Below are 19,538 nucleotides of genomic sequence, written 5' to 3'. Positions count from 1 at the left end.
GACCTCTTCTATTTTATAGATATAAGATCATAATGTCATAGAAACGGTAACATGCAAGATATCCCAGAATTCAATCATTAATAATTTTTCAATGAGTTTACAATTATGTTATTATTTATGTGAAAATTATAATTATTTCAAAATACCTTCATCCTATAAAAAAATTTGAATCCTAACTTCTCAAATTCATTTAGGATTTACTACGTTCGAAATACTTTAATCATTACTCAGAATTTATAAATCTATCATTTATTTATTATTTTGTGTCATGTGTATCCAAATATAATTTTTAGACTGTAAGAAAGGCTACAATCCACTTGTAAAATTGTTACTTCCGGATTGTGGTAACAATAAAGCTCAATTTCCAAACTCGTAACGTTCCCTTTATTCGTACGAAACTCTACCGGGACACGTTTTAAATTCCTACGATATGAATTACAATTATAATAGGGAAATTCTAACTTATAATTCGTTTGCTTACGTTTAGTGAGCTTCTACCGTATTCTTCTGCCTCGATTCCAGCTCTTCGCTTCCGCTAGTCCCTACACCTTAAGTAGACTTTGGTTAGAGATATAACTAAACTTTCTCTATGAATTTCTCACCTTTGTTCGTGTTTGGTTCAATCTGGGGATCCTGAATCAAAATCGCTTTGCTTCGTGGTATTGTAACCTAAATTAAACGGTTGCACATTAGGAACCATCACTTTTCATGTCTAAGTACAAGCATACCTGGGTTCAATTTTCCTGCGCAGTTTCACTTCGCACCCTTCCGTACTATAAGTAAATACTCGCTAATGCCTGGATTAAAATAGTTTAGGAGTTAGAATATACGTTACGCTATTCAAATTTCATTACAGGCCTACCTTAGCATGTAAATTTAGGGTAAGTATTTGACTTCTACAAAACCACTGTGCACTAATTAGCTTTAGTTTCTTCGGATCACCAAACGATACTACTGGCATTGAAATTCCACAATCTTTGTTTTGTTTACAATCTATCTCGCTTTTATTTTCCCGCCTAGACTCCTGAACTCACTTCTCACCTACATTCTAACTCATCTTCGATTTCTACAGTTGTCACTTCAGCGCGAGTGCGTTCAATGGCACATTCGGTTTCGAAGGTCAGTTCAGTGACACTCCCCCCTAGTTTGCTGACTCCGCCTCTGAGTCAGCAAACTCCTCCTTAGCTCTCACGTCTATCACTGCAACCTTTACAGCCGGTCTCTCGTAGACACCTTTCGGCGTCTTTATTGTTACGGTACGCACCTGCCCGTCTCGGTTTACCGTTCCGATAACTCGTCCCTTGGGCCAGCAATTCCTTGGTAGCTCGGAGTCGACGATGACCACGATGTCACCCTCTTTGATCGGTGGTACGTTCTGATGCCACTTGGAACGCCTGGTGATCTCCGGCAGGTACTCCCGCAGCCATCTTTTCCAGAAGTGGTTCGCGATCTGCTGCGATAGATGCCAACCTCGACTCAAAGCGATGGAGTTGACTTCCAGTTCGGTCCATGGTTTGAATCCGTCGGAACTGCCCAGCAACCAATGGTTCGATGTGAGCGCTGGTGCGGCCTCGTCTTCGATGGGTAACCTTCAATCTCGACAAGAGCACTCCTCAGTTCTTCCTCCTTCGGGCGATGGGGTAGCTGCAGTTCCACTAAGGTGCGCTTGACGGACTGCACGAGTCGTTCCCAGCTCCCCCCCATATGGGGAGCTGCCGGTGGATTAAAACACCAAGTGGTTGTCGCCGAAACAAACTCCTGAGCTATCTTCTGCTGGTCGACGTCCTGCAGGGCTTGCTTCAACTCTCGATCGGCTCCGATAAAGTTAGTCCCCCTGTCGCTGTAGAAAACGGAAGGTGTTCCCCGTCGCACAATGAAGTTGCGGATCACCATTATGCACGAGCTTGTTGTTAAAGAGCTAGCTAAATCAAGGTAGACCCCGCGAATAGTGAGACAAGTCAATAGAACCCCCCACCTTTTTTCAACCCTTCTCCCTATAGCCACTTCCATCGGTCCAAAATAATCGATGCCGGTGTGTGTAAACGGTCGAACGAAAGCTGCTAGTCGACACTTTGGTAGGTCAGCCATTGCTGGAGGACGCGGACGAGCTTCCCGCAGCTTGCAGCGTTGACAGTTGGACCTGACCTTGGCGTATACTCTGCGTAGACAACTGATGCAGTATTTCTGGCGAACTTCGTTGATGACTGACTCGTGGTTTTGATGATGGAACTTCTGGTGGTAGCTTTCAACGATGAGCTTCGTTATCGGATGGTCGCGCGGAAGGATGATAGGGTTGGCGATTTCCACTGCAAAGAACTTGCACGCTCCAGTTCTCCCGTGCATGCGCAGCAATCCTCTTTCATCGATAAACGGGTTGAGCTTGTACAGCTGACTTTGCTTGGGAATCGTTGCGTTGCGGTCGTCGCGTCGGAGAATGTTGAGCTCGGTTCGGAAGACGTCTTGCTGTGCTGTGCGGAGAAGGTATTCTTCAGCTTGGTGTATCTCCTCGCTCGAAAGGATTTCGATGGTGCGGGTGAATTTCTTTGGTCGAAGCTGGCGTAGATATCGGAAAACGTAGGCGGTTGTGTTGACCAATCGTCTCCAGGTTGAGAAGTCTTTAACTGGGATGATCTCGCTTTCCGTTGGGAAGTGCGCGTTGACGCACGCTCGCATCTCTTCCACCGGTTCCGTCAGTTTTTCCGGGGTATCTGGCCATTCTTTTTCTGCTTGCCACAGGAATTCTGGTGCTTTGAACCATCTGCTGTCGTTCGTCAGAGAGGGTTGACATTGCCACTTCGTGCCTTCGTCCGCTACGTTCCACTTCGTTGGGACCCACTTCCAGCTCGATACGCTCGTGAGATCTAGGATTTCGCTGACTCTCGCGGCGACGAATGCGTTGTATTTGCGGTGGTCGGCACGTATCCAGGCGATAACGTTGCGGGAGTCTGACCAAAAAACTCGACGGGCAACCTTGATCGATAGTCCCTGCATCACAAACGCAGCTAATCTGGCTCCAATTACTGCCGCCTGAAGTTCGAGCCTCGGAATCGAGAGATACTTGAGTGGTGCTACACGACTCTTAGCGGTGACGAGACTGCATTCGATGTTTTCGCCTTCCACGAATCGGAGATAGACAGCTGCTGCCGTGCCATTTTCGCTCGCGTCGACAAAGGTGTGCATCTGGATCTCAGTGTGATGACCAAGCGATGAAGACATCCTGTAGCACCGTGGGATACTGACGTTCTCAACGTCCGGAAGAAGATGCAGCCATTTTCGCCACTTTTCGAAGCACTTATCGTCGATGTTTTCGTCCCAGCCTACTCGGGTCCGCCAGATCTCCTTTAGCAGTACCTTGAGAAACATTAGGAAGTGCGCGATGAGACCTAGAGGATCGTAGATGGTCATCAGGGTGCGGAGTACCTCACGTTTCGTAGGGCAACGATTGCCTTCCAGCAGCTCACGTCCTAGCCGATCCCAGTTGATTTTGTAAGTGAAACAGTCGGTCTTAGTACACCACCACATCCCCAATACCTTCTCGGTCGCTAGGCTGGATGACAGGTCGAGGCTTTTCTCTGCACAGGAATCTCCACGAAGCGCTGATAGTATGCCAACGGAGTTGGACATCCAATTGCGGATTTCAAACCCGCCTCGATTGTTGATGTCCCAAACAGTCTTCGCCAACTCAATCGCCTCCTCTTCGGTCTCTGTGCTACACAACATGTCGTCGACATACGTACACTGCACTATGGCCGCAGAGGCTGCTGGGAATTGCTCGTTGAAACGTTCCGCGTTCATGTTCTTCACGTACTGTGCACTTGATGGAGAACAGCACGCCCCGAACGTCATCACCTGCATAACGTAAACACTGGGTTCACCTAGCTCTCTCTCATCTCGCCACAGAAATCGCTGGCTATGCTGGTCTTCGTCTCTAATTCCAACCTGGTGGAACATCTCCCTGATGTCGCCACAAATACCGAATCGATGTTCGCGAAATTTGAAAAGCACGGAAACAAGCGGAGTGGTCAGATCCGGTCCCGTGAGTAGTAAAGAGTTCAGCGAAACTTCATGCGTTGTTGCTGCGGCGTCCCAGACGAGTCGAACTTTTCCTGGCTTATTGGGGTTGATGACCGGAAAGACTGGTAAGTACCAGACACGCTCGTGGTTTTCCTCCAGTTCCTCCTTCGTAAGCTTCCGAACATAGCCCTTGGTGACGTAATCAGCCAGTTTCTGTTGCAGTACTCCCCTCAGCTCCGGGTCTTTCGCCATGCGTCGCTCGAGATTCAAGAACCGCTTCAGCGCCATCGGTTTGCTGTCTGGCAGATGCGTGATGTTGTATCGCCAGAGCAGGCCGGTTGTATATCTCTCGCCTTCGAATTTGGTTAGCTCACGTAACAGCTTGAGGGCCCTCTCATCGTCGGCGGAGCGCATCGTCTTAGTGGGTGCTGTTATTCCTAGACTTTCAAGAGAGAAGAAGTCCTTCACCGCGCGATCCAGCTTCCCGTCAGCATCATCTTGCATCTGGTAGTCACAGGCGTAAACGTGGTACGTATAGTGCACCATACTATGCGACTCTCCCGTCGGCACTCCTCCGTAGATCGTCCATCCCAGGTTGGTCTTAACTGCAATCGGTTGTCCGGATTCGCCCTCTCGACTCTTCCTGACCAACGTCGCGTTAGCGTGTTGCACTCCGATTAGCAGACGAGGTCGGACATCGGTGTACGAATCTACGGGAATTCCTCGTAGATAGGGGTTATCTCTCTGAAGCTGCGTCACGTCGAGCGTTTGAGACGGAAGTTGCAGCTCCTCCACTGTCCTTACATCCTCCAGGTGATACCGCTTTCCTTTAAGTCCGGACACATCTAAACTGACGATTTGACTGTTGTCCTCTGTTCGATATGTGCCTCCAGTCCACTTGAGGCCCAAGGGACGAAGTTCTCCTTTTAGGTTCAGCTCATCTGCTAGGTCTTGGTCCATAAGCGTTAGCGAGGATCCGTCATCCAAGAAGGCGTAGCATTGAATCACAATCCCGTTTCCATGCACCACGACTGGAACATAGCGAAACAGGACAGCGCTGGACCCGGACAGGTGAGTGTTACAGGACCGCTCTTCCCGTTGCGCGTTGTCTCCAGTCTGGATGGGCGTAGACTCTGAGTTTGGCTGCATGGGCGCGGACTCTGGGTTTAGCTGCTTGTGCAGCAATGGGTGATGTTTGCATGTGCATCCGTTGACTCCGCAGTTCCTGGACACACATCCTCCTCTGTGGCGCTTCAAGCATTTCCGGCACAGCTTGGTTTCGCGTGTGATTGCCCACCGTCCATCGTATGACAACTCCCGAAAGCCTTGGCAGTTCGCGAGAGATGCACAAGATCCCCTGCAGACAATGCACGCTGTGGGGTAGGCTCTTCTGGCACCGGCTGATGATGTACTACCTCCTGGCAAATGAGCGTGGTACTCCCCCTGGTGCTCAACGTGAGCATTCACGTATGCCTTAGTTCTCCTGCGTGGCTCCTGGTTGTGAGACGATGCTTTTGTCTGACGCGGCTTCGAAACCAGACAGGCGTCTTCGCCTATTTCGTAAATCCATTTGCCGAATGTCTTCAGGTTAACCTTCTGAATACTTCTGGAGTGTTTCGCCCACTGTAGTTGCATTGGTCCCGGAAGCTTGGAAACCAGTGAGTTCAGCAACGAAGCATCCTGCTTGAGCTCCTTCCGACCACAGGCGTCGATCGTCACCGTCAGGTTCTGGACGTCCAGCGCGAAATCGACCATCGCGTTCATCGACTCAGGGTCGACCGGTGGAATGGCAAGAACCTTTTCTTTCAGAGATTCGATGATAAACCTTGGCTGTCCAAACTTCAATTTGAGCGCATCCATCGCCCTGTTCACTGTCTTCGGATGGAGAAGAAAACTTCGAACGGCAGCAAACGCATCTCCCTTCAGGCAGTTCCTCAGCCGAATCATGTTTTCGTCGTCTGTGTAGCCGCACATCCGGGTCGTGCTCTCAAAAGTGGAGAAAAACATCGGCCATTCCTCGGGATTCCCTGAGAACGCAGGCAAGTCCTTAGCGACAACGTGGCGAGCGGCGAGCTGATTGCGCGTCAGGTTACAAGTTAACCGGCTACTGGTTGCAGGGCCGGATTAAGCCATCGGGGGGCCCGGGGCAATTTTTCTCGGGGGGCCCCTATAATTCGATTTTTTTTCAAATGCTACCCAGAAAATACAAAGCTTTTTCAACCGTGTAAAAACCTGGAGATGAGTTCAGTATACTATCTTCAAATAGTCATGTTGTCTGCGTAGCAAAATAGTTTCTGGTATCTTCAAATAAAATTTGTTAATCAAACACGTGCAAACATTGCGGAAAAGTTTAGAAATTTCTTAGAAATGAAAACTCTGATTTAAGCTGCAAAATGCAAAATTTAATTCTCATTTTTTTTCAAACCCTTATCACCAACTAAAATTCTCTAATTAAAAAAAAATTACCAAATAGATATTTTAAATAATTTTCATATCATCATTGATTGTTTGGTTTGTGTTTATTCGAGAAACATTTACCAAGTGGCAATTAGGAAGTATCATGAACATTTGAAACATTGAAAACAAAATTTAAAAAAATAAACAAATTAATTAAATCCACATTCCATAGAGATACAGATTACAATACATACGATACAGATTAGAATTAGAAACTTTAAATCACGTTATATTCAGAACTAAAATTCAGTGTCTTAAATCTAAATCATATTTTCAAATCAACTTTGCGAAACAAAATATGAATTATTGAAAAAAAAAGAGATACAAAGTTACAATGAGAGCAAAAGCAGAAATTGCCTCAAATGTGAATTTCAGTTCTATGTCTTTTAAACACAAAAAAATCTTTTCATGAGATGTTTTTGAATATGATTCTCATCAGATTAAAAAATTTTGAATTAAAAAATTGCTATTCTAAATGTAACGAAAGTTTCATTCAATGCCCTCAAAGCCAGAGGGGTATTAGTGAAAAAATGAACGATTGAAAAAAAAAATTGAGAATAAAGATTAAATGTTTAAAACACAGAATCAGTCATCATTGAAAAAAATCAAATAAAAATTCAAATGAGTTTAGTACCTTAAACAAAGTTCCTGAATTTTCAAATCTCCGAAAAATTATGAAACTGAACTTCAGTAACTGAAGAAACAACACAAGATTTGAAAATCTCAATGAATTGAATTTGGAAAAAGATAAGATTAAGATCATAAAAATATTCATATTAAGAAAATCACTCAAGGATACTAGCAACTCAACTATCAGATCGTTTTTATGATAAATTGAGAATGATCATTTAGATAATGATATGCTGAATTCAGGATGTTCACTTCAGTGGTTGATAAAATTTTGGTTAAATTAGTTAAAAATGTTCTAGTAAACATTTCAAGTCTAAGACAGAAATTGGGATGGAAATAAGTAAAGAAACCCTGAATTTCAATTGCCAAGCATTTTCCAGATGTATATCCGAATGCATTGTTAGACAATAATTGCAAAAGTGTTGAACGCGTATTATGGACAATAACCTTTTCTATCGTTTGCTACTAAATTTGAAATCAGGAATAAGTTGACCGTACCAAAAAACCCCAGTTTATGAATATTCGTCTCAAGGCGTTGCAAATTTACCTTATTATTGCAAAATCAAATTTAACAGTAGATATGAAGACTCCTTTTTTGTCGTTCGATACAAATATCAAAATCAGAAATCAATATACCGTCCCAACCCCCGTGTATAAATTTCAACTCGAGCATTGCATAATAAATGTCAATATAGCGAAAAAAAACAGTAAATAGTTAATATGGACGACCGCTTTGGCCGACACCTGACCTAGAAATTGGATAATTGAAACCAAATGTTCGTCTTAAATAATTTCTATGTGCAACTTTCATCTCAATCTGATGTATAATAACGGCAATATCACAAAAATATTGAAAAGGTAACATGGATGACCCTTTTTGCCGGCTCTTTACACTGAATTACCTGAAATCGATTGCAAACAGTTATTTTACATGTTCTGTACAGAATATCGTAACTGATATGTTTCGATAAAAAAATGAAAATTTGAGGTGTTTTGCCTCATTTTTAATTTTTTTTTTCGAATTCAGTTTTGCCCAGAAGATGTTGATATTCTCAGCTCGAAAAATGTGGGAGAGCTCCTTCACTGTTTACTCTAGGGGGCCCCCTTAGCTTTTTTAAAACAAAAACTAATCTAGATATTATTTCAGTTTTAGTTTTAATATTTCAAGTTTTCATTCCGATGTTCTTGTTTTGATTTCCTTTCATGAATTTGTAGTAGTATGATTAAAGTAATGTTAATTTTTTTTTCCCTCGGGGGGCCCCCATGAGCCGGGGGGCCCGGGGCAATTGCCCCTTTTGCCCCCCCTTTAATCCGGCCTTGACTGGTTGCGTCTTTTCGCCTGTTTTCGCCTTTCTTTGCTGGCGTAGAACGACCCTTCGGATTGAAGCTAGATTCGTTAGTTCCTCCCTTTTCGTCCTCACTAGAGTCATCGCTGCTGTCTGACACCGTTTCCTCCTCGGAATCATCGCTGGAATCCATTTCTCCACCTTCTTCCTCTTCTTCGTCGTCGGAGCACTCTTCTTCTTCATCCGCACTAGGAGATTCCTCTTCTTCTTCTTGGCGCCTTCCACCAGTGGCGCCTAACCAGTTCTGCACCTTAGTATCAGCGTCCACTTCCTCTTCATCGGCGTCTTCTTCATCCTCCAGGTCGACCAACTCCTCCGGAATGCTGAAGTGTTTCTCCATCAGCTTCTTTTTCTCTTCTAGCAGCTTCTGTTCTGCTTCGAGTTTCTGCAATTGCAGCTCCAGGTGCGCTTTCGCCGACCTTCTCGATCCCGCTGACTTAACAGATGCTGCTTTGGGTGGTTTCGTGGTTCCCACGGGTTTCCTCGGCAAAGAATCTTCCATCTCTTTCATCGCTGATGAAGTCTTGTTCTTCTTCCCGTCGCTGGTTTTCTCCGGCCTCGATTTTTCGACCTTCTTCGCTGCAGCGGTGTTCCTGGCAACCTTCGTAGCACCCGTCTTCTTCTTCTTTTGCTTCGCCTGGCACTGTGCACAATTCCACTTTCTATTCTCCACACTTTGGTTCACTCCCACACAACTAAAATGGTTCCATCCATCACAATCATCGCACTGAACCATCCGGCTGTTATCGACCGACTTACAGGTTCCACAACTATGACCGACATTAACGACCGTGTTCGCGGAGGAAGTATGGCTAGTATTGTTATTGGCTATAGGGTATTGTTTTTCGGAAGAGGTTTTCTTTTTGGTTTTTGTCGTGCCTGGTTTCGATTTGCCGTTCTCAGTGTTAGGGCCAAGAGCAACGGACTTGAGTTGAGGGGGGGTATCACTTTTCGCCTTAGGGGAACTACTCGCTAAGCTCTTACCTTTTTGGGCAGCAGTGGCTGTGGTGCTGGCTGAATCGGACATTTTCGTAAACGAATTTAAAATGTAAAATTGTTACTTCCGGATTGTGGTAACAATAAAGCTCAATTTCCAAACTCGTAACGTTCCCTTTATTCGTACGAAACTCTACCGGGACACGTTTTAAATTCCTACGATATGAATTACAATTATAATAGGGAAATTCTAACTTATAATTCGTTTGCTTACGTTTAGTGAGCTTCTACCGTATTCTTCTGCCTCGATTCCAGCTCTTCGCTTCCGCTAGTCCCTACACCTTAAGTAGACTTTGGTTAGAGATATAACTAAACTTTCTCTATGAATTTCTCACCTTTGTTCGTGTTTGGTTCAATCTGGGGATCCTGAATCAAAATCGCTTTGCTTCGTGGTATTGTAACCTAAATTAAACGGTTGCACATTAGGAACCATCACTTTTCATGTCTAAGTACAAGCATACCTGGGTTCAATTTTCCTGCGCAGTTTCACTTCGCACCCTTCCGTACTATAAGTACTCGCTAATGCCTGGATTAAAATAGTTTAGGAGTTAGAATATACGTTACGCTATTCAAATTTCATTACAGGCCTACCTTAGCATGTAAATTTAGGGTAAGTATTTGACTTCTACAAAACCACTGTGCACTAATTAGCTTTAGTTTCTTCGGATCACCAAACGATACTACTGGCATTGAAATTCCACAATCTTTGTTTTGTTTACAATCTATCTCGCTTTTATTTTCCCGCCTAGACTCCTGAACTCACTTCTCACCTACATTCTAACTCATCTTCGATTTCTACAGTTGTCACTTCAGCGCGAGTGCGTTCAATGGCACATTCGGTTTCGAAGGTCAGTTCAGTGACACCACTGTTAAGTGTATTAAATCGGGTTTTTTTTAGAAAGAATAGTAAAAGATTATAGACGGATAGAAGATTAGAATATGGTGAATGAGGATGAAAATGAGCGGAAGGGTAATTTTAATTCGAAAAACTTTTCATTTCATTTCATCTCTATATTCCTCGTGGGCATTTGAGAAATTCCGAGAATTCACCTCACGAGACATAAGCGTGTTTGGATGGATAGATCGCTTCATTTAGTTGTTGAAGCACTTCATAACAAAACATGAAGTACCCTACCAACAATTAGCACAACGCAAATTATTCTTAACATACCGAGTTCCACCTGCCGATTGGAAGGGTGTGTTATTTTTGTGTCGAAACTTCAATGGAGTTCAACGAGCTTAGCTTGGCGCGTACCAATCTCCACCCCCGCCTACTTACTTGTGTTTGTATATGTAAATTTATTTTAGCCGAGACTCCAACCACAACATAACCCCCTGTCGCGTTGTTTCGATGTGTTAGTGTGTTGGGGAATCCGCCTAAGAAATGAAACGACCCAACAAAAACCGCAAAGGAAACCAGTTGGTTTTGGTTGGTCGTTTTTATGTTTCTGCACAACAACACATCCATACGCAAAAAGTTACTAACCAACTGGGGATCAAGCCGTTTGACTGAAAGTGAATGGTGGCGGCAGCGCGCGATTAACAAAAAAAAGCCCCCAGCCCAGAACCCGACCCGGTCCGAAGTTGTTGATTTCAGTTTGTTTGTGGCTACCGATCGGTTCGGATCGTTGTTGATGATCGTTGTTGGTGATCGTGCGCGTGAGTGCTTTTCGGTTTGGGGTTTTGGTGAGGCGTTCTTGTGTTGTTAGAGTGGTTTTTGCACGTGATTATCTGTGGTGGTATGGGTGCGTGACATTTCTGCACGACATTCTTGATCAGTCGGGATCTGAGCTGTTAGGTGGCGACCCAGTTCTTGCGGTAACAAACCCTTTGAGGGGGGCTACAAATAGGATCGGAAAAGCAGAACAAAATTATCGACCGGGTGCTTGTGCTTGGGGTCTTGTAGCAGCAGGAAGACTTGATCCGATCGAGAAACCAGTTTTCTCTCTCCTGTGCGCTCTGTGGAGACTTGGTTGGTCTCGTAGTAGGCGAGGAACCCCTTTGGACTTGGATTGGGTTACCACGGCAAATCAAACGGGAAAACAAGAGTGAAAAAAGGAAAAGTTGTCATCGGCCAACTTCATCGTGGCACTGCGGTTGAAAGTGATAATCGGATCAATAAATAAAATTCAACCCGCCAAACCAGTAAGCCAACAAGCGGGGGGTAAGAAGAGGAAGTTGTGCAACTTGTGTGTGATAACCTCCTGTCCTGGGTAATGTAACCCAAACGGCGACAGGAAGTCGAAAATTGGAGTTCGATCGTTACCAAAATTTAATACGTACATACAGTCAATGGTCAAGTGCTCGAAAACAGCAAGTGCGCCCTCAATGTTGGAATAGCTATTGTATTTTGTAGTTCAACTGTGTAAGTGCAAAATTCCTAGCCACTGGTACACCTCGAAGGAAGAAATAACGTCCAAGCATCTTTCCCCTTCACTTTTGGCGAAGAGAAACCAAGAAATGCCGCGTTAAGGTGTCCAGAAGTGCTAGCTGGAGGCTATTTGTGATTGTTCATCTTTTGTGAAAAGAAGAGAGAAGAAAAAAAGTAGCATTAGAGCTCTAGCGACGATGGGACGACACTTGCAGAAGTTAGTGGAGAAGGAAGTTGATCACAGCAATCAGCGTTTTGGCCGAAGAAGATGGCACGACGTGGCCACGAGTCAACAACAACAACAAGTAGTAGGCGGTGAGGCTAGCTTAGTGCTGCGAAGAAAATCAGCTGCTGCTGCTGTTGGCTCCGAGAAGATGTTCAAGAAAACGATTACAGCTGCCGTAGTCGGTGTGATTTTGGTCACCATCTCAGCGGTAAACTGTCAAGGTAATAATCGCATAGCTAAGTAGTTGGTATAGCACCGCAAGAAGAGATCACCACTAACACTAGCGAGTGACGATCTGAAGACACCGGAGTCAACTCGCATGTGTTTACTATATTTTCATACATAGGTATCACAAGTTGGTGGCTGTTTTGCCCATGGGAATTTGAAAAGGTTGATGTCGACCAACAACAGCCAGAGCCGGCAAATTTTTATTTCTAGCCGTTCGTCGGTCGTCTCGAGTGAACGAGTTTCGTTCCTACGATGGCAAGGCGCCGCCTGAACTGAACACTGACTGGCTTGACTGGTGCCATTAAAACCAACAATTTTGAAAGTTCTGAAGTCGGAACCTATGCATGCAAGTGTGTGCTTTGGAAGAACAAGTTTCTACGAAACTTTCGCAGGGACTCCGCCGTAGGTCGTGGGTGTTGCGGAATTGAATCGAACAAAGTGCATTCTGGTTTCTTGGAATGAGTCCAACCTCGAATGCTTCAGAGATATTAAGAGGAGGAATTAAGAGGAATTAAGATACATATTGAAAGTAATAAATTGATCACGTGAAATTTGAAATATTGGAAAAAAAGTATTTGTTGTAAACATACATACATAAATTATTCCTGAAGACGTTTAACGCTGAAGAAATTTAAATGACTTACAAGAAAATAAATTAAAGTACATGATATGGTATCCTCAAAGCGCTCATAGTTTTGATTTTTGACTTTTAAAATCACTTAAGAGTTGATCGGAAATCGGAAAAGTTGAAATTTTAATTCTTATGTCAAATGACTTAAAAATTGAGTGCTGAAAGAGTCTAAAACCCCAATAAAACATAAACTTAGAGGTTTGATCCAAGCTTTTTTTGCATAATTTATAAAGGTACGCAGTGCTTGATTTTAAGCCGTAATAAAATTAGGTGACAGTTCTCGATCAAAATGTCAAAACCGGACACGCTCAGACTAAATTACACATAGGGAGAAGTGTTCCTAAATGCGCATGATTGACGATATGGCTAGAGATTCATCATATCTTATCAGTGCAGTTTGAGGGTAATACGCTTTTAACACATGGCATGAAAAAATTAAATTGTTATGTAAAGTCGAAAAAATTTAAAAATTCAAATAAGATTTTTGTCAGTTTTGTTATAATATATTGAACTTTAATTATTGTGCGTACAGATTCTGTGAACAAAAATATTAGTGGTTTTTCTTTCTTTTTCATCTGGAAATAGGAAATTCAACAAATTGAAGCTTTTGGCAAAGTTGTAAATGATAAGATATTGGAATAAGAGACAGATTTTGAATGCCCATATCAAGGCAGGTTAAATGCCTATATCACGAAAAATAGATAAGTCTTATAATTCTTTCTATCATTTAAACAAGAAATCTACGCTCAAATCACGATTTCACAGCGAAAAAAGAAGAACTTCCTACTTATCCGATAAAAATACAATATGAACAAAATGTTACCCTGAAATATGGTCATATGGCATACTTAACTATGTTTCATGCAAAAGAACTAGTGATGTAAAAAATTTCGCCAAAATTTCAGCCTTGACGTATGCTCAACATTCGTTTCTACCATTTTCAATTAAATAATTTCAAAATATTGCAATTGTAAATGAAATATAGCTCAAAACATAAATATGCGCATTTAGCCCGCCGGTTTCGGAAATCGGCTATTTTGACTTCTTTTATTATAAAATTATTTTCACAAAAACTGTAAGAGATTTTAACAGAAAAATTGCTCTTACGAATAGAAAACAGATGGCCGCTCATGTGCATATAGTTTTCAGACTCCTATCTATTGGAATATGGGAGACAATGAGTGCTTTCCTTAATATGCGCATATAGCCCGCCTCTCCCCTATTTGTATTGGAGTTCCTATTTATACCAACGTTGTTTTTGAATAAATTAAAAAAATATAAATATCTTTCAATTATTTCAAAGCTCCGAAAGTAATTTGAATATCTTTTAAATCATGTGTGGCCAACATTTTCATTAGGCGAGCCAAATTTTGGAAATGAGATTTGCTCGCGGGCCAAACAAGTAATTTTTCTTTAATATTTAAAGAATAAAAACCGCTTTAAAAATTAAAAGTTTCTGCATATGCCTGCCTCAAATGCAGATTTATCTTAGTAAGATATTATTTTTCTATGCTTTTTTCTAGCAAATTCTTTATAGTAATTTGAAACCTTCGTTATTAATTCCATAAGTGTCAAACCGCCACCCATATCGAAAGCTTTTAAATTTAATGGTCTCCCTGAAAAAATTTGCAGCTCTTTTGAAATAAAATTTTAAAAAACACTACATGGAATGGAATTGTTGAAGATTGTACCGTTCATAAGCTCTCGGAATTTATTTATTTACTAAATGTGCTGTGCTGTGCTGTGCTGTGCTTGAAAGCACAGACCTCTTGAACTTGGATTGAATTTCGAACTTTAAATTTACTCTTTTGCATTTGCACACAGAAAAGAATGACATATTTCAGTGAAATTTCTCAGAATATCTCATTTTGATTTGATAATTTTATCGGAAAAGTCATCCATAAACAAGATGACAATGCATTTGGTTATCTATAAACATTTCATAATTTTTCAATGAAAAAGTTTCTGAAAAAAAAAACAAATTCATATTCAAATCAAGGTTTCCAAAAAAAAATCTGTGTTTTTGCGAAAAACAATTCTGATTTTCTGTGATTTTACACGAAAATTCTGTGATGGTTTTCTGTAATGCTTTTTCATGCAAATTGGGTCTTCAATACATTTGAGTTATAAAAAATTAACATTTCAATCTTATGATGTTTTTTTCAATTCAAAATTAGAAATCTAAAATTTATGTAACCATAAAATATTACATTAAAATTCTTTAATTTTTTTTTAAATCTGTGAAATCTGTGAATCTTTTGAAAATTCTGTGTTTTGTGACACAGATTCTGCTCAAAATTCTGTGAAGTTATATCTTTTTTTCTGTGATTTCGGCAACCTTAGTTCAAATATGTCGTCTTTCTGAGAGATTTACCACGGATCTGGTTAAAATCTTGACAAATTTTACCGCACTGTAAATTCCAATGAATATTTAAGGACATGTTACCAATACTAAGCTATTTAAATTTGGTTTCATTTTCATAATTATACCTTTAACTATTGAAATTAAGCAAAAAGAACTAATTTCCAATACTTACGTACCAGAGTTTAGAGTTTCTGAATAATAAGCAAATGTTGAAAAGTTTTAATTGATATTGAAGGTTTTTAAAACAAAATTTTCATTACGAAAAGTTGAATAAACTTTTAAAATACAAATTTGATAATGATGTGAATGTGGTTCAAAGAATTTATGAAGTTTGATTGATCTGTTTTCCTGAGGCTTTTCTAACTCCTCAAAATAATATGTAGAGTAGAGTTCGCTAAGACAACTGAGGAGATCACTTGAAAAATCAATTATATGATAAAATCAAAAACAAATTTCGAGGATACTCTTGACATTAAATAATTTGTTCATATTTCAGTCAAACTGAAGAATATTTCAAAGATTTTAAAAACAAAGGTTTAATTCAGTGACCGCGTGCCAAATTTTCAGTAGACCGTGTATAATTTTGTTTCCTGAGAAAAAAAAAGTTACAGTTGTTTTTGTCAATTTTTCCCAATTCTGCACGGTAAATTTGGCTAAATTAAAAAAAAAAAATTCAAACCAATTTGCATAAGCATAAGTCGAATCGTGTCAATGTTGGCAAAAAAATTCTTGCATGAGTTAAAATTTTCAATACCAAATACTCAAAAACTTTCTTGAATGATGTTAGAAATATTTGTAATCTGATCTATTCCAAGATCTAAAAATGTTAAGATCTAATTTTTAAGCGTGTTTTTCAAACAGATAACTAAGCAAGAACTGAATCCGTGATCGAATGAAGGATAATAAACAGATTCAAAATCAGGTTTCAGTTTTCAGCACGTAAACCTAATTTAACCTAAATAAGATCGATTTCACTTAAGACTGATCAATTTTGAAACTTTTACACATTATATCACTAAATCAAGAAGAAATATATAAGATCTGCAAAAAGATTTATATTTGGGACGCCACAATCTTTGAAAGTCAGTTATTAAAACGTAGACAGCAGAAATGATGTTCCGCTGTGGATGTGTCAAATATTGTACAAAATTGAGAATTCAAATTTTTCTTGTAATTGATCCTTTATTCAATGACGGTAACTTTTTTGTAGAATTACATCAAAATCAAACAAGGAGATTTTTCTGTCCTTCATTTCAAATGAAGTCGATGAAGATTTAGGCACATTTTTTTTTAAATTATATAAACCAAGAAAAACATTCGATTCTGAAAACATGGTAATTTAATAAAGAGCTTCGCGGGCCACAAAAAGATAGTTTGGCCACCCATGTTTTAAATAGTTGACTGACTGTTTTGCATTTTATTTCCTGGGAAACAAACATTTTATAAGGGTGCAGTGAATGACTAAAAAACGACAAAAAAACTGAAGTATGAAAATTTGGTATAAAATTTCAATTGAAAACGACAAAAAAAAATTTAGATCGAAACACGGGTTTTGGACAACTTTTTCCAATGTGTACACCTTTGTGCATCGGACCGCTTGATTTGCACGAAAAAATAATCCAAACCGGCTATTTAGATCAGAGGAACATTTGCTCTAAGGAGATAATTGCATATGTTTGCCAAATGTATTGAATAGTATTTTGAAATCAGTGTCCCTTTTTCGTAGCTTGTTTTAACAACAAGACACCCGAAAAAGTTTCCAGGTACGCTGACAAGTCTATTAAATTTTGACCTAACGAAGACATAACACGACACATTTATCTGATGCCAATTTGCAATCGGTGTATGACAATTCGGTTTTGATCATTTTCAGCCGTGTTTGTTGCTTTGAAGCAAACGTCCTACCAAGAAATTTTGCAACGACCCTGGTAATTTTTTGTTCATTAGTGTCCCTCGGCATCGTCGGTCGGTTGGCCAAATGGCCAGTCCGCTGAACGGTTTCCAGTCCATTAGCAAGTAGATGTGAAAAACAGGCGCCGCCGTTCGTTTGTCAGCAGAAACGTGAAAACTCCGACCGGCCCGAAATGTCTCTCGAAATGTCCAGCAATATATTTCGCGCTGGAGAACCGTTTTCCTTCCCGTTTGTTTGAGTTGACCACTCTCAAATGGACAACAACTTGTATGGAGATTTCAACTAGATTTTAAGACACGAACCCAGCTATAACTAGTTGTTTGTTTCAGCATTACCTACTCACTGGCCTAAAACAGCACTCGGTTCAACGGCCAGAAAAGAAAATTATTACAACTTCATATCAGAATGGTTCACGTGGAGTCTCTGTTTCTGAGTTGCTAGCATAATGACAGTATGACATGTTGCTTTTTTCCGTTTTTTGAATATGCACAATCGTGTGCGCTGGTGGCCACTTGCCGCAAGATGACCTCCAGAGATAATGGCCTGACCACATTCGTTCCCCAAAAAGAACGGTATTCTTCGGTCGGGGTTTTGTTTTATGTGATGGGAATGTTGTCAGACATCACGTCAATAGAACTGTGTTAATAATTCACAAAACTGTTCTTTGGCTTCGTACCAAATTTGACCTCCTTTGCGTTATCGTCTCTTAAACAAGGCAGGTGACAAACAAATGCCCTTATTCGGTTGTCCGATGAATAATACCAGAACGCTACAAAGTGGAAGTGCGAATATTCACAAGTGAGAACCTGTTCCAAATACACAAACCGATGACTACCAGCCATGGGCGTAGAAACCTGGAAATGGGTTTGGGTTGGGGTTTAAACTAAAGATTTTGATTTTTAATTCAAACTGAATTCTATACTGCAAAAAATTCAGGAAATTATCTGACGCCCAAAGAGCACTGAAATGTAAAACATCATGTTGTAAAGCCTACAATGCTTATGCTTGCTTATGCTTATGCTTATGATACATACACAGCCAGATCTTGTCAGCATCCCGGTGAGTAATAAAAGTACATTTACTACTCATCTTAACTAGGCCGGGCCCACTGTGCAGTATTGGACGCAGAGACAACTGGAACAAAGGGAGGAAGAAACGTGGACAACAGTACCATACGTTTCCATGGCTACTTATAACTAAGATTTTAACGTTGGAAGCACATATGCTAAATTTCCTGTGCTCCTTGATGATGGTCCGTATGCATTCGTCCTTCTGTGGATGGAAATGATGTTTTTCTGCACAGAAATCCGAAACTGCATGCTATATATAATATTTCCTTCCAAATTTGCTTAATTTTTTCCTTTGAATTTTTTTTTTATTTTTAAATTTCGATTTTAGTATTGTTTTAACGTGAATAGTAATAGTTAAAATTAATAGTTTCGGATTTCGATGCACTATCATTTCTGGTCTTTACCTTGGATATAGCGCCTTTGCTCGCTCTTGAAAAGAAACATTAGAAGAACAAAAAAAAATCATAATTAGTGTTCCCAAATCCCATCCCCAATAATATAAACAAATTGCGAATTATACAGCGTCGAATGCCATTCAAACTATCAATATAATATTGGGAGAGTTCTGTAGATAACATTCAGTGGGTTAATTTTTTTTTTTTTTAGCTATCAGGTGAAATATCTAACTTCATAATTATGAGTGCAAGGTAAAGATGATGATGTTTATTGATCATTGTATGATCTTGATTAAAGTTCTCTTTACAACTTGTTAAAAATCTCTCCATTTCATTATTGATTTGTTAGGGCTTGTGATATAGCTCAGTTGGCAAGTCTGTTGTCTCCTGAGCCGATGTCCGCGAGTTCGAGCCCAAGAGTAAACATCGAACACAGTTGTACCGGATAAGTTTTTCAATAACGATCCGCCAACTGCAACGTTGATAAAGTCGCGAATGCCATAAAGATGGTAAAACGACTATAATCGAAACAAAAAAAAAAAAAAAATTATTGATTTGTTCATTTAGCAGAAATTCCACTCTTTCATTTCGGTGACATCACTATCTGCAAAGTACAAGCAGTACAATCTATAAACTAAAATTGCTCACTCCTCACTCTTTCAGAAGATATATTATATTTTTGGCGTAAATGAATTTAGCTTGTGAATAGTGAAAAAGCGAGCATTCATATACTGCCCCATCCCGCGGGACAAAGATGCAACAACACGAAGCATTTTAAGAACGTGTCACATAAAAAAATGTGCTTCCACTGTGTGTGGGTAGAAAACCAATCTATCTCAGTGGTACAGAATAAGAAAAAAAAACCCAGTCTCTCTATGGAAAGGGTCAAACTAAAAA

The 19,538-nt window shown here is 40.5% G+C and overlaps 2 protein-coding genes across 2 annotated transcripts in view; one reads left to right on the top strand and one right to left on the bottom strand.

Moving 5' to 3' along the window:
• Positions 1-1,141: 1,141 nt before the first annotated feature.
• On the bottom strand, positions 1,142-9,474 carry LOC129737552 (uncharacterized). The gene is made up of 3 exons (XM_055728714.1): positions 8,418-9,474; positions 1,571-5,972; positions 1,142-1,529 (listed from the first exon to the last, which is right to left on the bottom strand). Exons 1-3 carry the CDS (start codon positions 9,472-9,474, stop codon positions 1,142-1,144), a joined length of 5,847 nt encoding a protein of 1,948 aa, XP_055584689.1.
• A 1,557-nt stretch (positions 9,475-11,031) lies between these two features.
• The window catches only part of LOC129753622 (sushi, von Willebrand factor type A, EGF and pentraxin domain-containing protein 1), a 160,547-nt gene continuing 152,040 nt past the window's right edge, over positions 11,032-19,538 (top strand). The window contains exon 1 of the mRNA XM_055749457.1: positions 11,032-12,261. Within this exon, the coding sequence (XP_055605432.1) occupies positions 12,012-12,261 (250 nt within the window). The 5' untranslated portion in view covers positions 11,032-12,011. The remainder of the gene's footprint in view (positions 12,262-19,538) is intronic.

The sequence above is a fragment of the Uranotaenia lowii genome, chromosome 1, assembly GCF_029784155.1.
Source record: "Uranotaenia lowii strain MFRU-FL chromosome 1, ASM2978415v1, whole genome shotgun sequence".
Lineage (NCBI taxonomy): Eukaryota > Metazoa > Arthropoda > Insecta > Diptera > Culicidae > Uranotaenia > Uranotaenia lowii.
The sequence above is the reverse complement of the archived record's forward strand: the minus strand, read 5'-3'. Positions and strand labels throughout refer to the sequence as shown.